At 44.4% G+C, this 18120-nt stretch overlaps 7 protein-coding genes across 7 annotated transcripts; 3 read left to right on the top strand and 4 right to left on the bottom strand.

Annotated features, from left to right (window-relative positions):
- Positions 1–774: 774 nt before the first annotated feature.
- On the bottom strand, positions 775–3027 carry V1516DRAFT_677735 (uncharacterized protein). The gene is made up of 2 exons (XM_066922644.1): positions 2276–3027; positions 775–2230 (listed from the first exon to the last, which is right to left on the bottom strand). Exons 1-2 carry the CDS (start codon positions 2900–2902, stop codon positions 1031–1033), a joined length of 1827 nt encoding a protein of 608 aa, XP_066777050.1. The 5' UTR covers positions 2903–3027; the 3' UTR covers positions 775–1030.
- Positions 3028–3740: 713 nt separating this feature from the next.
- Positions 3741–5314, bottom strand: V1516DRAFT_625760 (uncharacterized protein; the record flags this gene model as incomplete). The annotated part of the gene is made up of 2 exons (XM_066919719.1): positions 3741–4022; positions 4079–5314. The coding sequence occupies 2 exons, from the start codon at positions 5312–5314 to the stop codon at positions 3741–3743; spliced, it is 1518 nt and encodes a 505-aa protein (XP_066777051.1).
- A 1007-nt stretch (positions 5315–6321) lies between these two features.
- Positions 6322–8652, bottom strand: V1516DRAFT_677740 (uncharacterized protein). Its single transcript, XM_066922645.1, has one exon. The coding sequence runs from the start codon at positions 8536–8538 to the stop codon at positions 6607–6609; it is 1932 nt and encodes a 643-aa protein (XP_066777052.1). The 5' UTR covers positions 8539–8652; the 3' UTR covers positions 6322–6606.
- A 1029-nt stretch (positions 8653–9681) lies between these two features.
- On the top strand, positions 9682–12321 carry V1516DRAFT_625666 (uncharacterized protein; the record flags this gene model as incomplete). The annotated part of the gene is made up of 3 exons (XM_066919715.1): positions 9682–11488; positions 11543–11813; positions 11859–12321. The coding sequence occupies 3 exons, from the start codon at positions 9682–9684 to the stop codon at positions 12319–12321; spliced, it is 2541 nt and encodes an 846-aa protein (XP_066777053.1).
- Positions 12322–12833: 512 nt separating this feature from the next.
- Positions 12834–14301, top strand: V1516DRAFT_665214 (Metallo-dependent phosphatase-like protein; the record flags this gene model as incomplete). Its single annotated transcript, XM_066920656.1, has 4 exons — positions 12834–13013; positions 13194–13200; positions 13427–13657; positions 13754–14301. 4 exons carry the CDS (start codon positions 12834–12836, stop codon positions 14299–14301), a joined length of 966 nt encoding a protein of 321 aa, XP_066777054.1.
- A 745-nt stretch (positions 14302–15046) lies between these two features.
- Positions 15047–15476, bottom strand: V1516DRAFT_606791 (Rdx family-domain-containing protein; the record flags this gene model as incomplete). The annotated part of the gene is made up of 3 exons (XM_066919277.1): positions 15047–15153; positions 15213–15367; positions 15418–15476. Coding segments are annotated over 3 exons (321 nt in total), but the record flags the coding sequence as incomplete, so codon positions are not given.
- A 1825-nt stretch (positions 15477–17301) lies between these two features.
- On the top strand, positions 17302–17538 carry V1516DRAFT_626249 (60S ribosomal protein eL29; the record flags this gene model as incomplete). Its single annotated transcript, XM_066919740.1, has 2 exons — positions 17302–17355; positions 17407–17538. The coding sequence occupies 2 exons, from the start codon at positions 17302–17304 to the stop codon at positions 17536–17538; spliced, it is 186 nt and encodes a 61-aa protein (XP_066777056.1).
- Between the last annotated feature and the right edge of the window lie 582 nt (positions 17539–18120).

Genomic DNA, 18120 nt, shown 5'->3' on the forward strand with positions numbered 1-18120 from the left:
CCGTCATACGAGACAACTGATGCAGAAGCGGAAAATGCTTCTATCTGATTAAGAAGCGAGACCGAGGTGACAGTCGGCTCACCCTCAACCCTGATTGTTGACTTAAGTGTTTCTACAAGGTTTGCATCTTTTTGGGCTTGCGAGCTTGGAGAGTTGCTTGTGCTGGTAGCTGGATGGGTAAATCTTTCGGCTAACTTTGTGTTTCTCGACGGAATAATTGGGATTACATATGTTCGATTTACTTCATTCAACAGCGTTTTCATGTGCTTAGTCTTTGAACCATGCTTCGAGGTGCCTTTCCTGTTTTCTCAGACTGACTGAGCCAAGCAAATTATATGGCACGCATGCTTGTTCCGGCTGACTGGGCTTTTGATTCCTGTTGGCAGCAATCTCCAGCACGTCTTTGGTGTAGACATCAAAGAAAACTCTAACTAAGTCTGCTGTAATGCCTATCTGTGCTAAACCTCACTAGATACTATGTCAACATAGTTATCTGCGCCTTTTTTTACTCGTAAACTGAGAGCGCAGATAATGACCTTTAGTATTCTAACATGCGGAAGTTTTTTTGCTTTACTAGACATTTTTTAACCGTTCCACAGTCTGATTGGATAGAAACAAAAAAAGTTTAGTCAGGGCTGGTCTGCGGATGCTATACAGTGTTTGTCTCATGGCGGTCGTCTTAGTATGATTAGAGTTTTAGAACTAATTATACACTTGTAGTCTGAACATCATGCATGTCTTCTGATATGATATGTAGTTGCGTCTGGTTGAGATCCATCACCTGCACGGACATGGATTAAAGCTGACAAAAACAGTTGGCTTGTTTGACCAGATGCGTTATGATCATGGCGACGTTTGTATATGTATGTTTGAATATATGTATTCATACCGTGAGTATAAAAATTCTCTTGTTTGAAATGCTCTAATTGTGAAAGGAATGACTATCTATAACTTAGATTGATTCATCGAATTTTTGGAAAAACGTCCTCCATGGGGATGTCTAATTCACTAACAAAGTACAATGAGCAAACTAAGAGTAAGTTACATTTTTGAATAGATTAAGAGCGCTCTTGTCTACCACAGCCCAAGTCCCAGAAAAAATCTTATTTTGAAAAGAATCTAGAACTGGTGTGCTTAATTTCCGGATATTGTACAGATAGTCCGAATTTTCATCCAAGATATCATGAATATTCTGAGATGCCGGTAGGCTTGCCTGTTTGAATGATATGCGAATATTGAAGCTCCGCATATTACTATTTGGTAAGATCGGGGGTGGGTTTGTAAGAGACTGAGTGGGGTCATTGAGCCTGTCAGCTGCCGTAAATGCAGGGACAGCAATATTTGAATTTCTGTTGAGGGCCCGGGCGAAGTTGACCAGATGCTGTGCGAGTGGGCTTCTGATGAAGAAGGTATGGACAGAAGAAATCAATTCAACTTTTTCGAGATTTGAGAAATCAGGCAGATCGACCTGATTGTCGAGTAAGATTGGACAAACTACAGACTCGCGATTTGCGTTCTGGTATATTCTGACTGTGGACAGATAAGTCCACAGTTCAAGAGGCAGTACAAAAACTGGCTTCGAGTGTTGCTTCGGCTCACGAGCCGAGGTGGTATTGTAGATGACGAGATGCTTGAAGGAAGGGGTGTGTTTGAGTAGAGAGAGACAAAAGGCCTTGGTGTCGCCATCCACAGAAGCGAGAACTAGAGTTTCGAGATTCGGCAAGATTGTAGGGAGCAATTCGACGATTGTCTGTGTGATGCTGCAGCCATTTAGGATCAGTTCTTTCACGGATTTGCACAAGGTCTTATGGGGATTCTCGTGTAAGGCGAGTTTGTTGAAATTCAAGCTGTCGATATAGAAGCACTCCAGAGATCTGAATTTGCTGACGAACGAGACGAAGGAGACCTGGAAGGGAGATTTGAAGGTACATACTCTGAGAAATCTGACGGACGGTGCATGGAAATTATGTGGTAGGTTTGGAAACATGACTTGATAGCCCATGGGTGAGGTAAGATCGAGTTCCAGTCGATGGAGATTAGGCATATGAGGGATTGTGGACATCATAGCGGAGGCGACCATGTTTGATTCCTCTGGGACAGAGCAGTTCACAAGAAGATGAAGTTCTTTGACGTAAGAGCTGATTACAGGGGAGCGCTCGAGAATAGTCGATAATTGATACAAGCCTCTAAGTTTGACGCGACGTAGCTTTTCAAACAGTCTTGGTTGTAACTGTACCTGTTAGACAAAAGACTAAGCAAAATTAGAGCCACTTACGATATCTGCAAACCTTTTACAGACCAAGGAATAATGACCAACCTGCTGTTTCTCGAAAGACGACATCGACTCCCAATTTATGAAGTCCAAGCAGTCTTCGACGATCATGCGAAGAAGCTCAATTGGTAGGCGAAGGATATATGATTTGTCCGGATCGACCGTAGAAACAGCTGCCGGAATGGGATCAGCAGCCTGAGGCACGTTTCGTCGGCGGACAGCTCCCTGGCTCGACCTCGTAGTTCTTTTCCGCTGCTCTAGGGAAACTCTGAGAGCGCGCAGTGGAGTGTTTGAATCTTGATCAGCATCGTAATGTTCTAAATAGTCCATTGCTTCGCCATCGTAGGGATTGTGAACTGTATTTGAACTAGTTGTAGATGAACTACCTTCGCCAATTTCGTTATCATCATCCGAACTCGAGCCGGAGTCAGAATAATCGAGATCCTCACTATCATCGCCGGATTGTGACCGTGTGAAATTAGCAAAGATTCTTTTCCGTTTCCGCTTGCGCCGTGGATTAGTTTTACTTAGTCGGCGATTGGCACCATGTTTGACGACACCTCTAAGATCGGCTAACCTACTCGAGGTTGCAGGAGCCGCTGAGCTACGGCTGGAAGAAACTACTTTCATCAGGACAAAGAAAGTCGTTTAAGAAAGCCGGTTAATAATTGATACAGGAAAGGAAATTCTTGAACGGCACCAGCATATTTTGATATATATGTATATATATCTACAAATTGTTATATTCCCAAACTACACTTTCATCCCACTATGCGGACTGAGTCTACATTGCTGGGATCTATCAAAACTGATCGACAGGTAAACTGCCATCGTCAGTGAGCTCGCTCTGCTACTATCAGGTGGGCTACTAAAGGACAATTACATTAAGATAAATTAGAAAAAGGGCTGTTATCCTTTGCTTTGTTGCCCCTTTGCAAATCATAATGCGTAAAGTTGAAATAGCTCGTCGGTCGTACGCTCAGTAGCCTTCAGGATATCATTCCTTGCAGATTAACCTTACCTGGGTTGCAAACTGGCAGAGACGTTGTTAGAGGCGACTAGAAGTAGCTTTCACTAGCTACTCTCTAAATCTGGTCGACAACTGGAGATGATTTGTTTACCGACGCGATAAATCAAAGCCGGCTACAATAATTGCATCAAAAAGCAATATTATTAATATCAAGATCATTCATACTAATACAATTTCTGTATATACGTTCTAACATCTAAAATTACACCTAGTGGATCATCGAGGCAGCGATGAAATGCTGAGAAAAATCCAAGTACCGATTAAACAATACCAAAAAATGGTAATACTAACACAATGAAGCCCGACAAGCTTAAACTCACCCAAAAATTGCAAACTTCGCAAAAGTCAGATAGACTATTTTTGAACGACTCGCGGTCGAAAATAGTATGCAAGATAACAACGGATCAAACTAACAGTAATCGTAATAATTCAGAAATATCAACTGAGAGCAACTAATTCAGCCTCCCAAAGCTGCTTGTTTTTGTGTACTTCGTCGGCGGCAAATTGAAGTTCTGGAATACCTTTACTCATAGCAGAAAATAGAGGATACGCAAATGAATCGATAAAAAAAATCTGACCTTTGGCCAACGCGACTCTTGGAGCGTCGGTCGAAGGAGGGGCTGCCGGCTTGAGTCCTAAACTCACTTCTAGATCAGCCATATTTTTGAACTCTACTCCAAGAACTTCCCCCCAATGTGTCGAAATATCAAATCGACGGGCCTATGCTTGTCAATACCACCATCCTACAAACTAAAATTCACGAGATATGAACTTACGACGTTGCTTATATCCGCACACTTCATCAATAACGATCCCACTAAGTGCTTTAATTTGGTGTTGTTGGCCGGTTTGTCCGCCGAGGCCACTTGTTCACCCAAGTTATCGAGTTTCTTCATATACTCAAAATGAACCGCCATGTCTGTTGCCAGTACGGCTTCCAGAATCGATTCTTTCATCTCCTTCTGCTGCATGACAGGCCAGTATTTCGACAGAATCTGACTGAAGGCCGCGCAATGAAATGACTCAAGGACGCTTCGATCGTTGTACATCCGGGCCAAGGGCGATCGAACAGAAATCAAAAAAGCATTTGTCACTCCAGGGTGGCCTACATCGTGGCCAATCGCCGCCACTAATAGCACTAGTGCATCGCCTGATGTAAACACATTTTCCACGGCACATTCGCAGTTCTTGCTTTGAACTTTGGGACTCCACTCGGTTCCATAGGGATACGATGGTATTATTCCTATCGCTAGCAGAAAACAGAATGTAGCCTGCAGCACATCAACTGCATGCCGAAAGTTGTGGTATGGATTTCGAGGCTGATAGGTCCGCTGTAGAACCATCAGAAAAGCCTGTAGATCTACAGGAGAAAGCACAAGCGCGCTAACTTCTGGCATTTTGAAAGCATGTTCGAATATTAAGTATGCACATTGTGCAAGATCATCGTCAGATAGTAAATTTGCAGGGAAATCCCACTGCGCGACGACAGACTGCAAATACCGTTTTCGGTCTTCGGATCTCTTCGTTTCCATAGAGGATACTTCAATTGACATGTCGAAAAACATCTCGTCAAATAATGAAGCGACCAAATCCTCTTCCGCCGTGCTAATTCGACTAGGATATGTCCGCCCACTGACCCAGCCAGATCTCGGCACACCTGAGCTCGCAGACTGCAGTGATCGGTGGGCCTGTACAAATACACTCTTCAATCGAGCTGAGTCGATTTCTTTGTTCATGACATCAACGGCACCGAGAGCAATCAACCGAGTCATTTCAGAATCTTCATCGTCGACTAGAGCAATTGGGAGCACAATCGGTGACCTCGAACTGCGCTGAAACTGGCGAAACACATCGACTGTCGAGAGATTGGAAGGCAGATTAATGAAAAAAACTACCGGCGCAGAGCCATGACAGTTGTGGATATAATCTACGCAGTGCTGAATCGAAGGAGCTGCGAACACTGTATCGGGTGTTAGTATCAGTAAAACATAACAAGGCCAAAATAAGTCCATAAGTTCCGCAGGGTAGTCGCCGAAATGCCGAAGGATCAGTTCGGTCGAAGAGAAACCATCGAAAACAATACAACAAGAGGTCTTGAAAGGACCCGCAAGAACAAGCCATACCTTGAGTAAATTGAGAAGACACAAGCGTGAGATTCCGCTCGAGGATCGAATTCGGCGAGTTCGTCGTAGCAATGGCGCTGGGCTTAAAAGCTCCGTTCGAATGAGACAACTTCTCCAATGTCATCGTAGAGCAGCTAAGTGTTCCCGGAGAAGCGACCAGAGGGTCGAAGTAGCACGCGGTGAAGGCCATGCTTTGGACACGTCTTTGGTGGACTTTTTGCGCTACGCAATTTCCGACTATCGCCGTGAAGTAGTTACTCGGAGGGCAGTAAACAGGTCACGCAAGGAATCAAGATGCTAAGAGAAGAGCAGAGAGATGGGAAGACAGTGCCTGGGAAGAGGGAAGGAAGAGCGCTGCCTGTGCAGGATTTCACGTGCCCAATGAGTAGAGAGTGGCGCGATAGACTGCCAGAGCGAGCAAAAAGCTGTGCTGATTGAGTGAGGAACAGGCACACTGCAGAAATGAGAAGAGGAAACTTAGTTTGCCGTCAATAGCGCGAGCCAACGTTGCAGCTCGTCCGTTGCTATCGCTTGCCAAATACTGCGGGACCACCAGTGCTCGATCAGCAAACGTGACGGCAAGAAGTCCCGGAAAGCGGAAAATTGGTTGAAGCGATGTCCGGTGGCGGATTCCTGCAACAACGGGCCTAGCGACACTACACCCCAGAACAAGCTCCAGAACGAGTCTATGTCGGCTAATATGGTTGATCTGGATAAAGTTATCTGTTCCTTTTTGATTTCTGGATCCAAGTTCCGGCTTGCTTATTCTCGGTAATGGGACGCACTCGGCTGCTGCACCCAAGTCCGTCATCCCATGCCGCATCCGGCCAGACGTTATTCCGCGAAATCCAATCAGAGAATTTTCCGCTGTGTTGGTTTCATCCGGAAAACGTGATTCACATTTCCCCGGCCCAGGAACGTGTACCTGCGGCAATGCCTATCCTCTTTCGATTGATTTTACAATAGACTTCATCGGCGATATCGTCGGAACCCATATGTCTCTATTTACATGCTAATTGCCAGCAACCATAATCCAGTCTCTGTGCTTTCCGGTCCAAGACTTCCGGGGCTTCCTGGTGGTGACGATCAGTAGAGGATATGCAAATATAATCTTCTTTATTCTAATGTACAAAAATTTAATTATTCACAATCAAACCATTGATTCCGTGTATCTATTCCATTTAGCTTGAAAACACACCACCTTCAGCACGTCGCAAATCTCGTATGGTGCGCTCCAGCCTTCGTCGCTCCTCCTGCTGCGCTTTCATCTCCCTCACGTGGTTTGATCGCATTTCCGACACAATTGTCCGGAACTCACGACGCAAGACAGCGACTGACGTCGTGTCGCCCATAGTCGGGGATCCAACTTGTGAACGGGATAGATTTTGCACCTGCAGATCACTCAAGCGAGTTTCCAGCGCTGAAATCTGACTATGCATGTTGTCCACGTCCTTTTCCAAGGAAGCTCGTTCTCGATCAGTTTCCCGCGAGTAACTAAGCAAATTGTCGTAAGCAGCCTGTAATCTTCTTTGATCGCGACCGCCATCGTCTGACGCTATAGGCACAGGAGACGAGCTATTATTATTATTAACTCCAAATAAACCTCTTATAGGCGATCTGCTGGGTGACTTAGATGGAGAGTTTTTAGTGGGCGACATGCCAATCGGAGTTGAAATAGCGGTGACTGCAGTCAAAGATGATACCGAGTTACGATTTGTCGATCGAGCATCTGCCGTTGCTAATTTTTCATTCAGACTTGCATTACGCATTAGGACAGTTTGAAATTCCTCCGTGTTCTCATCCAGCTTAGCCTGTAGATCATCAAGCTGTCGCTTTAAAGACGTGTTCTCTTGAGCTAGCGACCTTTCTGCCGGATTCAACGTGGTTCCGTCTAATACAGTCCCGCCAACACCAGCTCCCGTGAAAGCACCTCCAATACTTTTTGAAATTGGCCCAGTTTGTGGATCTCTCTGGACATTAGTTTGCTCCAATTGCTGTTGCAGCGAGTAAAAACTTGCTTGGGATTGCTTCAGCTCACTTCGAATAGTGGCCAATTGCTGTTGATGTGTTATGACAAATGCTTCATGGCTATTTTTCATAGAATTAATTTGGTCATTCAGTTGAGCGTTCTGCGTTAAAATGGTAGCAACTTCCGTGGCGTGCTGGGAGGTGAGCGCGTCTCGCTCATTTCGAAAAGTATCCAGCTGTTGTATAAGCGAAGCTTTTTCTTGTTCGTACTGTTGTTTAGATACTTCCTCCCGTTTTGACGAATCCGCGGCAGCAAGAAGTGTGCCCGCAGAAGCAAGGTCACGCATGTGCTCTTCCTCCTTAATTTTTAGCTCGTTTTGAGCAGCAATGATTTCTTGCTGGGCCTCCGAAAGCTCTTGCTTTAAGTGAGCAATCTGAAGTTGAGCATCACTCTTCAGAATCTGTTTTATTTTGTCTTCCAGCTCTTGGACTTGAGATTGAAGTCTGTCGGTTTCCGGTTGAGATGTACTTGACAAGTTCTGGATTTGAGCATCCCGTTGAAGAAGCTGGGTGCGCAGAGATTCGACAGAAGTGGAAACATCTGGTTTTTGTAATTGCAGCATACCAGACATGATCCAGGGAGAAAGATCCGGAGAATCAGAAGCTTCTGAACCTAGGACGTCAGACAATGCATCAGACATGAGCAATGAGTCGGCATCGAAATTAGGGGTATCCTCCGCCCTCGATTTTGCTCCATGTTCGACAAAGGTTGCCGAAAGTACTGACGACACAGGAAACACATAAGAATCGGCGACCGACTGTAGCAAAGCAAGATAATGACCTAGTTGGATGTCGCGAGTGTCGATAAGCTTCTGCTGCGCGCGAATGAGATCTTCCGACAAAGCAAACAGCAGAGGATCAGGAGCTGATTGTGAGGCTGGATCGAGGTTGGACGCGGTTTCTGCTGCAGTCAAAAGAGCTCTCTGTCGAGTGATGGAATTCAGACGTAAAACCAAACTTTCAGAATCCTGTCGAAGAGTAGAGATTTGGGCTACAGACAGTACTGCTGGTATAGGGGTGGATTTCTGCCTAACCGCAGTGCTGAGAGCTGCGTCCAGCACGGCATCGCGGACAAGAGCCAACATTGATGACTATGCCGGTGCAGATCTCATGCAATCGAAAATCGTACGGGATTGCTTTATAATTTTCTTTCGAAGCAAACTGAATACTCGGCTCGATGTGCTTTTTTACGACCGGCTGGACTCTCTGTCCTTCTACAAATATATATAAACAGTCCAGCTAGGTACGCGACTGTGTGAGATGCGGCGTGAAATAAGTGTGGAGCCGCTTCGCGTTTACTCACCATCTCTGTTCCTGCATTAGGACTTATGCCATGTTTACCATGTCCGGCTGCTGCAGGGGCGTGCAGACAGCGTGGTTTTCGTCGCTTTTCCCAGAACGACGACATACAGATCAGTCAGAAGATGATTACGGGTTTCTGACGGCCCCAATAGAAGAATAAAACAGCAGTGCTCAAGGCGGTCGATCAGTCAAGATGTTCCGAGGCTGGAGCCATGGTGGATCAGCTCGCGGAACTGGGGCTGCGACAAGACAGGCCGAGACATGCGCTGGACGGTTGTTTTACAGGAGTGCTTTGGCTGCCATGCGAGACAGAAACTCAGCGTCTTCATGACACCCGGATCCAGTAGATTTTCTTTCTTGTAGCTTTCTTTCCCGCCCACTATACACATATTGAGATTTTAATCTTCTCGTTTCTACTATTCAATAGCCAATTATGGTGTGTTATCCCTTCATTTTCTGTAGATCAAGGAGCTGTAGTAGTTGCTACTACTGCAAACACTAAGTCCTGATCTTCCCGTCGCGGTTTCTCCCAGTAAACTAACCTTTTTGTTCTTCCCCCCTTTTTTCAGAAGCAAGCTCCATTGGACTGCTATCGCTCTCTCTCCCACCACGACCGTCTCTCTAACGGCGGAAATCCATCCCACAGCATCTCTCGTCGCAGTCTTCAACATTTCCAGCTACCTGAACTGTTGTTCTACCGCAGTCATCACAATCGCAACCTTAGCTCGCTCCCTGCTGGCTTAGATTCCACTAGCTCCAGCTCTAGTATCCGTCACCACCACATTCCTTCCTCACACTCGTCTCGTGTCTCCTACTCACTAGACCACTCTTGTCGCTCATCTTATTCATCGTTTTTCCCTCTCTCCTTCTACTCACCGTCCAATTCTTCTTCAGCAGCTGATTCTTCGGATTCGTCCACCATTGATATGGTGCCTCCTTACACGCACGACTCGTCTGATTCTTCTTCTTCCATTCCTGTTTCTTCAAACTTCACTGCTCTTTCCTCTGGCCCTTCTTCTGTACCGCTTGCTCTATCCAAGTCGTCTACCTCAACCGTCTCGTCCTCGTCCTCTCATTCTCTCATTGCAGCAGCAGCTGCTATTCGCCAATCATCCATGCGACCTCGTCTGGACTCCTTTGGCTCATCTCTGTTTCAAATATGTATTTCTCTCATTGATAGACTCTCTGCAGTTCATGCTCTTCGCATTTATCTTGCGCATGCGCGTAGCGCCTCGCCCACAGACACTCCTTCCATGCTATTGTCTGCCTCTGCATTCGATGCGGCCGTTACTCCTCATGGCGGGCCAGACGAATCTTCAGAGGAGAGTCTTTTCAATCTTGCTAACGACATAGATCCCGTTACCCAGCTATGGCGGTTCTTCCGGCAAGGCACTTCTTTATGTGTTCTATTCAATCAAGTTTCAGCTGCTTTGGTTGCTAATTCTCCTACTCCGATTTCACCTGCCTCAATATCCTCTTCGGCTGCACCGGTTTCTCTTTCCATCCCGAATCCTCAGCTGGTGCCTCCGTCGCAACAGGAGTTGAAAGTTTGTAAACGCGCAGTCTATGACTTTATTCTTGCTTGTAAAACGAATTTGGATTTTTCTGACGAAGATTTATTCACTGTTACGTCCGTTTTCTCCGATGATACTTCTGACTTACTCAAAGTTACTCGAACGGTTAATCTCGTCTTGAATCTCTGGGATGTCGCGCACAAAGGTGGCCTTGTTTCCCCGGCAGATAATTCTCCACCGGATTCCACGGATGGAATGCAGGCATATGACCACCGCTCAAAGGTTATTCTTGAGATCCTACAAACCGAACGTAAATATGTTCAAGACTTAGAACGACTCCAACTCTATATGAATCAGCTTCGAACAGAGGAAATTCTTCCTGCCGACACAGTGCATTCATTATTTCCAAATCTCAAGTCTCTCGTGGATTTTCAACGCAAATTTCTGGTTGGTCTCGAAACAAATGCTCGGCTTCCACCGTCTCAGCAGCATTTTGGAAGTCTCTTCGTGTCCGCTGAACCGAATTTTTCTGTTTACGAAACTTACGCTTCACAACAAAAGAGGTCTACCGATCTAGCGATTCGAGAATCTCCAAAATTAGGTCGACTCTCTGAAGTTATTGAGCCCACTTATGAACTCCCATCTTTACTCATCAAGCCCATCCAGCGGATATGTCGATATCCTCTTCTGCTCAAGGAATTGTTGAAGTATACTGCGGAGACGGACGAAAACCATCAAGAACTTGTTGATGGATTTCATGCCATGAAGCGCGTGACAGACCGTGTTAATGAAACCCAACGCAAAACAGAGAACAAGGAAACTGCAGCCTCTCTCAATGCGCGAATAGAGGACTGGAAAGGTCACAATATAGATCAGTTTGGAGATTTGCTACTTCATGGTGTTTATCAAATGATAGAGGTTGACAAAGAGTACCACATATATCTATTTGAGAACATTTTACTTTTCTGCAAAGAGGAAATGCTAGGAGCTTATATGGGAGGGGCTAACGGTCGTTCCAGCTCTGGTGGTTCTTTGGCTTCCGCAGCAGGTGCTGTGTCTAGCGTGGTATCGAATCCGCTATCAAGCCAGTACAGCGGACAAAGTGCGAAAAAGAAGAAGCATATCTTGCAGAGCTCAATTGGCAAGAAATCATCTCTTACTTCGTTCACAAGTGCTAACTCAATATCTTCATCCACATCTTTAAACGGCGGCTCGGGAGGTTCTCACGGACATAGTATTCACAATCTTCACATAAGTCTCCCAATTATTCCAGGATCGCTGAAATTGGAAGGTAGGGTCTACGTTGAAAATCTTACTGATGTTTCTGCCACGTCAACAAAACGAGATTCAAACGATCTAATGGCAACTGGTGAATACATACTGTCCATTTTTTGGAGGTTCCAAACAAACGAAGTGAGCGAGGCGAACAAATTTTCCATCCGATTCCGAAACGATGAAATCTTACGGCAATGGGAGTCTACTCTGAAGAAGCTTATTATGGACCGACAGATGCGCCATGAATCGGTGCAAAGCCCTTCTGTATTGTCTAGTAATGGCACTGTTGAAACAGGTACTGCGAGTAGTGGTAGTCAATCGGTCTTTATACCGACGCATGGGCACTCAGCATCTACATCATCATTTATGTCCAACGTTAGCTCGGTGCCTGCTGGCAGTCGATCGACTTACTCGTCCAGCATTACGGGAATGAATGGTATCCCCGAGGCGACAGGTCCATCGCGTCCTCCGGGTACTTTGAAGTTGCGTCTTTCATTCCACATGGACACGTATATGATTTTGTTACCTGATAATGTCACATTCGACAGCATGGTAAGTAAGGTTGAGAAGAAGTTGCGACTATGCAATGGACCGGCATTCGAGGAGATGGTTGCTACGAACAAAGCATCGGGTGTTACCGGATCTGGTGGAAAGGGCTATCGACTGAAGTATCGTGACGAGGATGGAGACATGGTTGTTTTAGAGGATTCTAACGATTGGGATGTTGCTTTGGAGAGCGGGATTGAGGAATGGGCGGTTGACATGTGGATATTTTAGGTCAAACTGCATTTGCGGTTGTAGTGATGATTATCGTTGTTTTTATTTTTTATTAGTGGAACAAAAGGGCAGGGCTAGGAGTCGACTATGTATTATTTGGGTGGAGTTATTTTAGGAGTTCATGATTTGTATATGCTTAGTATTTATTTTATGCTCTATTTTTGTGTTTTTGTGTATGTATGTTAAATTTTGTATATATACTGAGTAACAAGCCGTATCAAATGACTACAGTTGGTCCGACCGGGAACAGCCGACCCGCCCGGAGTGCCACGGTCCCCTTGAATGCGTAAGCGGGAGGAGGACGCGGGCGTAGTTACATACTGAGGTATTTGTACTACAAAATTGCTAGGCTGCCTGGACAAGAAAGAGTATGAGCGAGAGAGAGAGAGCTATGGTGAGGGAGGGAAAGGCCCTTTCTTCCCCCTCCCATCCATCACTAATCAAATCATCGTCCGCTCATCACCTTCCAATATCTCGTCATCATCTAGTCAGTTTCCGCAAGTTGCCATAACATGGCAGAACCTGTAGAATTCAACCTAGACTCAATCATCGATCGTCTGCTCGAAGTCCGCGGGTCGCGGCCGGGCAATCAGGTCAACCTCCAGGAGACTGAAATCCGCTTTTTGTGTACAAAGGCTCGTGAGATTTTCATCCATCAGCCGATTCTATTAGAGCTGGAGGCTCCTATAAAGGTATGTTTTTAGATTTGTTTTGCTTTTGTCTTAAGGGTATATCTGTGTTGTTTGCTTGAGATGGATTCGTCCGAAGCAAGCACAGTTGGTTCGTTGGCGGCGAGAGCTCTCGTTTGTCATGCATCCATGCCTTGTTTGACGCGTCTGTGTCGATTCATCTTGCTGACTTGGCTTTTATAGATTTGTGGTGAGTGATTTTTTATCCTCTATTTATGACTCGGATACTGGCGCAAGACAATTATTGCATTTTGTTTTGTTTTTCCCTGCGTGTTGTGGGTGATCGTCAGCCTGATTCCCTTTCCCGCCTTCCGTGCCGGTTGAGGTTTTATTCATTTTCGCTTCTGCATCCTTGTTCTTTCGTCTCACCCTGTGGTCAAATAATTTCTAACAATTTTTTTCTTTTTTCCGTTTAGGTGATATTCATGGACAGTACTACGATCTTCTCCGACTTTTCGAATATGGCGGATTCCCTCCGGAGGCGAATTATCTGTTTTTAGGTGATTATGTTGACAGAGGCAAACAATCACTCGAGACCATTTGCTTGCTACTCGCATACAAAATCAAATATCCAGAAAACTTTTTTATTCTCCGCGGCAATCACGAATGTGCTGCCATCAATCGTATCTACGGTTTCTATGATGAATGTACGTGTAATTACTATTTTAGGTAGATTTTATAGAAATCACCTGCTTGTCTCTCACTCACCGAAACTAACCATTGCTTTCTTTTCCTGGGTATAGGCAAACGACGATACAATATCAAATTATGGAAGACGTTTACAGACTGCTTCAACTGTCTGCCAATTGCAGCAATCATTGACGAGAAAATTTTCACTATGCATGGTGGACTGTCGCCCGATCTCAACAGTATGGAACAGATCCGCAGAATCATGAGACCGACTGACATTCCGGATTGCGGTCTCCTTTGTGATTTGCTTTGGTCTGATCCGGATAAGGACATTACGGGCTGGAGTGAGAATGATCGTGGCGTTTCGTTTACGTTTGGTCCAGATGTTGTTGGCCGCTTTCTCCAGAAGCATGATCTTGATTTGATTTGCCGTGCACACCAGGTAGTCGAAGATGGATATGAGTTTTTCTCAAAGCGCCAGCTAGTGACGCTGTTTTCCGCGCCTAATTATTGCGGTGAATTTGACAATGCCGGAGCTATGATGAGTGTTGATGAGAGCTTATTGTGCTCTTTCCAGATTCTTAAGCCAGCAGAAAAGAAAGTGAAATATGGATATGGTATGGGCGGTAATCCACGCAAAGTGAAGAAGGGTCCTAAATAAGACATACAAATTGACACCAATTATTATATTTCCAATCACGGAACTACGTTGTTGAAGAATCAATGTTGTCCGGGTCGTAGATCGATTCTCTCGTTTTATTATATAAACAAGTTCGGTTATTGTGGATAGCGTGTTTCGTCCTTTTTTATTTAAATCTGGTTTGGGTTTGTGAGTTTGATTGTTTTGTTTTGTTTTCCGTTATATGTTTTGTTGCAGGAACAGGTCTAAAGGACGACAAGCCGTGTCGTGCGTATCGCGCGACTGTGCGAGCATTTCGAGGCGGGATGACAAATTTGTTATGTGTTATTATGCTTTTTTTGCGTGCTTTTTTTCCATCCCATTTTCTCTATTTAATATGATACAATTTTGAGTTTTGTCTTGTAATTGTATTCTATTAATTGTTATCCTCGAGTCTCGTTGTCCTTGTTCCTCTAGTCGGAGATAGTACCCTCGCGTACTTTAGAATAGGTACGGCCTTCTTTTCTTGAGGTTTGGCAGAAATTAGGATAAAAGATGTTGTGAGTTTGTTAGATTTGTAGATTTTTCTTGTCAGGCGGTTATTGCAATTTGACTAACGATGATCGACTGTCAAAAGTTCTGTAACAGGATAATACGACCGGAGGACAGTGAGCGAATTAGGCGGCAAAAATGTAATCGAGTAGTAGTAACAAATTTTTCGAAGTCTGGAAAAGTCAAGAACTAAGCAGGATGGTCATGGCTGGCAATCTGTGCAAATATCTGACTGTTGGAGTTCCGGTTCTGGCGTTGGTTTAGTTACGTGTCGATCGACGTGGCCGAGATCTTTCGAAGGTAAAATGACATCACGAACAAGTCGTTTCAAATCTTTAGAATCTAGTGATATATATGTGAGAGCTGTGATTTGAACCGGTTTCTCAAACAATAAACTGTACCTGGAAATCCGCCGTCCCGTTTTCGTTCCCAGATTATTATCTCGGACTGACCTTCCGCCGGAACTATACATATATTGAATGTTCCACCTGTAGCGGGCAACAGTGATACTTCTCCAATCTCGGTCGAGAACGTGGACAGAAGCTCTTGAGCGTACCTCATTCTGCTGTTAGTCCGCCGCTGACTTACTATATGCGCTTGACTTACCATGCTGCCCTCAGATTCCACTTACAAGCGGTACAGAACTCGATCGAAATTCGCGGATATCGTAACGTGGGGACCTTAAATTTGTTATCAGCCATGTCTGCTAGGCTGGTTTGCGTATGGTTGACTAGATTGATCTCAAGACTTGGGAGGTTGGGAACTTCACGACGTCTGTTGGAACTTACTAGTTCTACTGCAATAGCTACATACTGCTTCTGTGGCTACAAGATAGGGCTACAACAGTATGCTGAATACAATAAAGTTCAATTTCCCAAATATGTAGTGAAATAATGTAGTAAACAGCCATATTTGGAAGAAGCGACTAGAGCAGATAAGAAACGCGGCGGATTGGCAGTTAGATTTGCAGTTGGCCGAGTCAGAATTGGTTTTCTAATCCATAAAGGCATATTATCTGTTCGACAACGAATCTAGAAAATAGAAATAATTACACGGGCTTGCACATGTAAGTCAGGCTTCGAAAATTCAATTCATCTATACTCCATGCCTCTCTAATGAGAGCTGGCGAGATGAAGCTTTGCTTGTAAGTGCTCCCGTACGAAGACAGATATAGATATATAACTTACAGAACATCCACAACTGTTCTGTTTTCAAAAGCTTCGAAATTTCTTTTGGTAACTGAACAAGAGAAGATCTGAATAGCATATATAGGCAGTTACCCGCGCAATCCTTTACGTCTATTCGATATGTCAGGACAATCCTACATAACGTCATCTATCGAACAACAATACCAACCCCTACAACTAAGCAGAACATTGCTTGGAAACAACATCGAATTCTATATAATGAAGTTTCTTTACGGAATATATGGTCAATTTTATTGCTGTTCAGTAAGCTGTCAGATACACATCTGCTTTGGGCTGACGGAATTCGAGTGATGATGAATTTCATGACCGGCAGTCCTACAAAATGGTTATAGAAATGCGTTTTTTCGAAGCTACATTCTCAAAAATACTCTTGACCTACATATATATCTCAGCATTCGACTGGATCCAGTAACAAGCCAATGAAAATCATGAGCAATGACGATAAATTCTGAAGAAGTAAACTTTCGAAACTTCTGGAGAAGAAAGCTATTTAGGTAAATCCTACTTGTCATCGCAATCTTTGAAACATTCAAACCATTCGAATCATATAGATAAACAGTAAATACAAAAAATATAAGGCAGTTCAGTTCGACTTGTCTGTCAATAGCCAGATATCCCTCGTCCAGTCTAAGATGGAATTCGCCCCTCACCATCAGTTCTCCAGGTTCTCCAGACTCCAGTTCCCACTAGAACTACCCCTAGCAATTGAGTTTGAGCACAGACACTTTGTTCTTACGAGTCAAAGACCTACAATTAGCAGTCACACAAGCGTAGGGCTATAATTAGAGGTTGCGGCGTGAGCGACCAGCCGAAAAGGCTTTGGAACTTTCCAATTTAGTTGGTTTAACAGTTTGAACAATAACAATTTGGAAGATTATTCACTAGTCGTCTGAAGTTCAGGTATGTATTTCCAGTTTCCTTTGTTTTTGTGGAAGACATTTAATAACGCTCTTTATCTTGACTGGTTTAACAAGTGCTGAGGAATCGGGTGTGAACTGCTGAGATTTGGATATCAAAATAGAAGAGGATACAAGAGATTAAATGCAATGAAGTGAGACTGCATCAGAGATTTGTATTCGAAATGATATCATTTAAAACTGTGAGACTGTGGGCAAGCTAAATTCGACGGAATGCATAAGCGTGCACTTTTATTGTCGATGTTAGTTCAGCTGGTTTCAACACTTCAATCAGTTTTCTTCTATCCCCTCACTCAAGTTTGGCATGACCCGATTCTGGCATTTTTCTACCAGTCAAGGTGTCGATTATACAGTATTATTTCGCGATGTCTAAATCAAAGAATCACACAAATCACAACCAAATCAAGAAGGCTCACCGTGTATGTTTCTCTAAGTGTCCATTCTGTTTTGAGTATTAACATACTTTATAGAACGGTATCAAGAAGCCTAAGACCTCGAGATATCCTTCCCTTAAGGGTGTTGATCCCAAGTTCCGAAGAAACCACAGACACGCTCTCCACGGTACTGCTAAGGCTCTCAGAGAGGCTAAGGAATCTGCTTAAGTTTGACTACGTTAGATGGACATGCGTGTTTGGACGATGAAAATGCTTACAGGGCTTCTGTGGAGAAAATGATCTACTGTGGAGCTGTATTCCTTTAGATGTGTTTGTTAGGCGTATGTATAATTCAATCCCCGGCCACGGCTAGTGCAGCTTGCCAACTCTATTTTATTATTATCGTAGTATATATACCAAGTTAGTAATCATCCTACTCTATGAGTGCTTATAGTTCTGGATATTACTGAACAGTAGTTCGAATAATATTTCATTTCGATTAATGTATGAAGATTTTTCACGTGACTCGAACGGTGTAGGTCAAAGGGCCGGCCCAAAAAAATTGACTGTCTAAGTCGAGTTCAGCTAGCCAGATTTTAAGTTGACACGGAAGTAATTGTTGGACCAAGGCTCGCGATTGCTTGTTTTTCTGTCAGACGTCAAGAATAGAATTGACAATTCAAACAAGCAGGAAGCCGGACCATCATGATCGCGCGTCGCCTATTGCTATTGTCGTCTGCTAGTGTCCGAGCACCCTCTACTCGGGTCGCGAGACTTGCGTTTACGAGAGCGAGTAGCAGCGATTCGCCT

The sequence above is a fragment of the Lipomyces oligophaga genome (genome assembly GCF_038497815.1).
Source record: "Lipomyces oligophaga strain CBS 7107 unplaced genomic scaffold V1516scaffold_5, whole genome shotgun sequence".
NCBI classification, from domain to species: domain Eukaryota; kingdom Fungi; phylum Ascomycota; class Lipomycetes; order Lipomycetales; family Lipomycetaceae; genus Lipomyces; species [Lipomyces] oligophaga.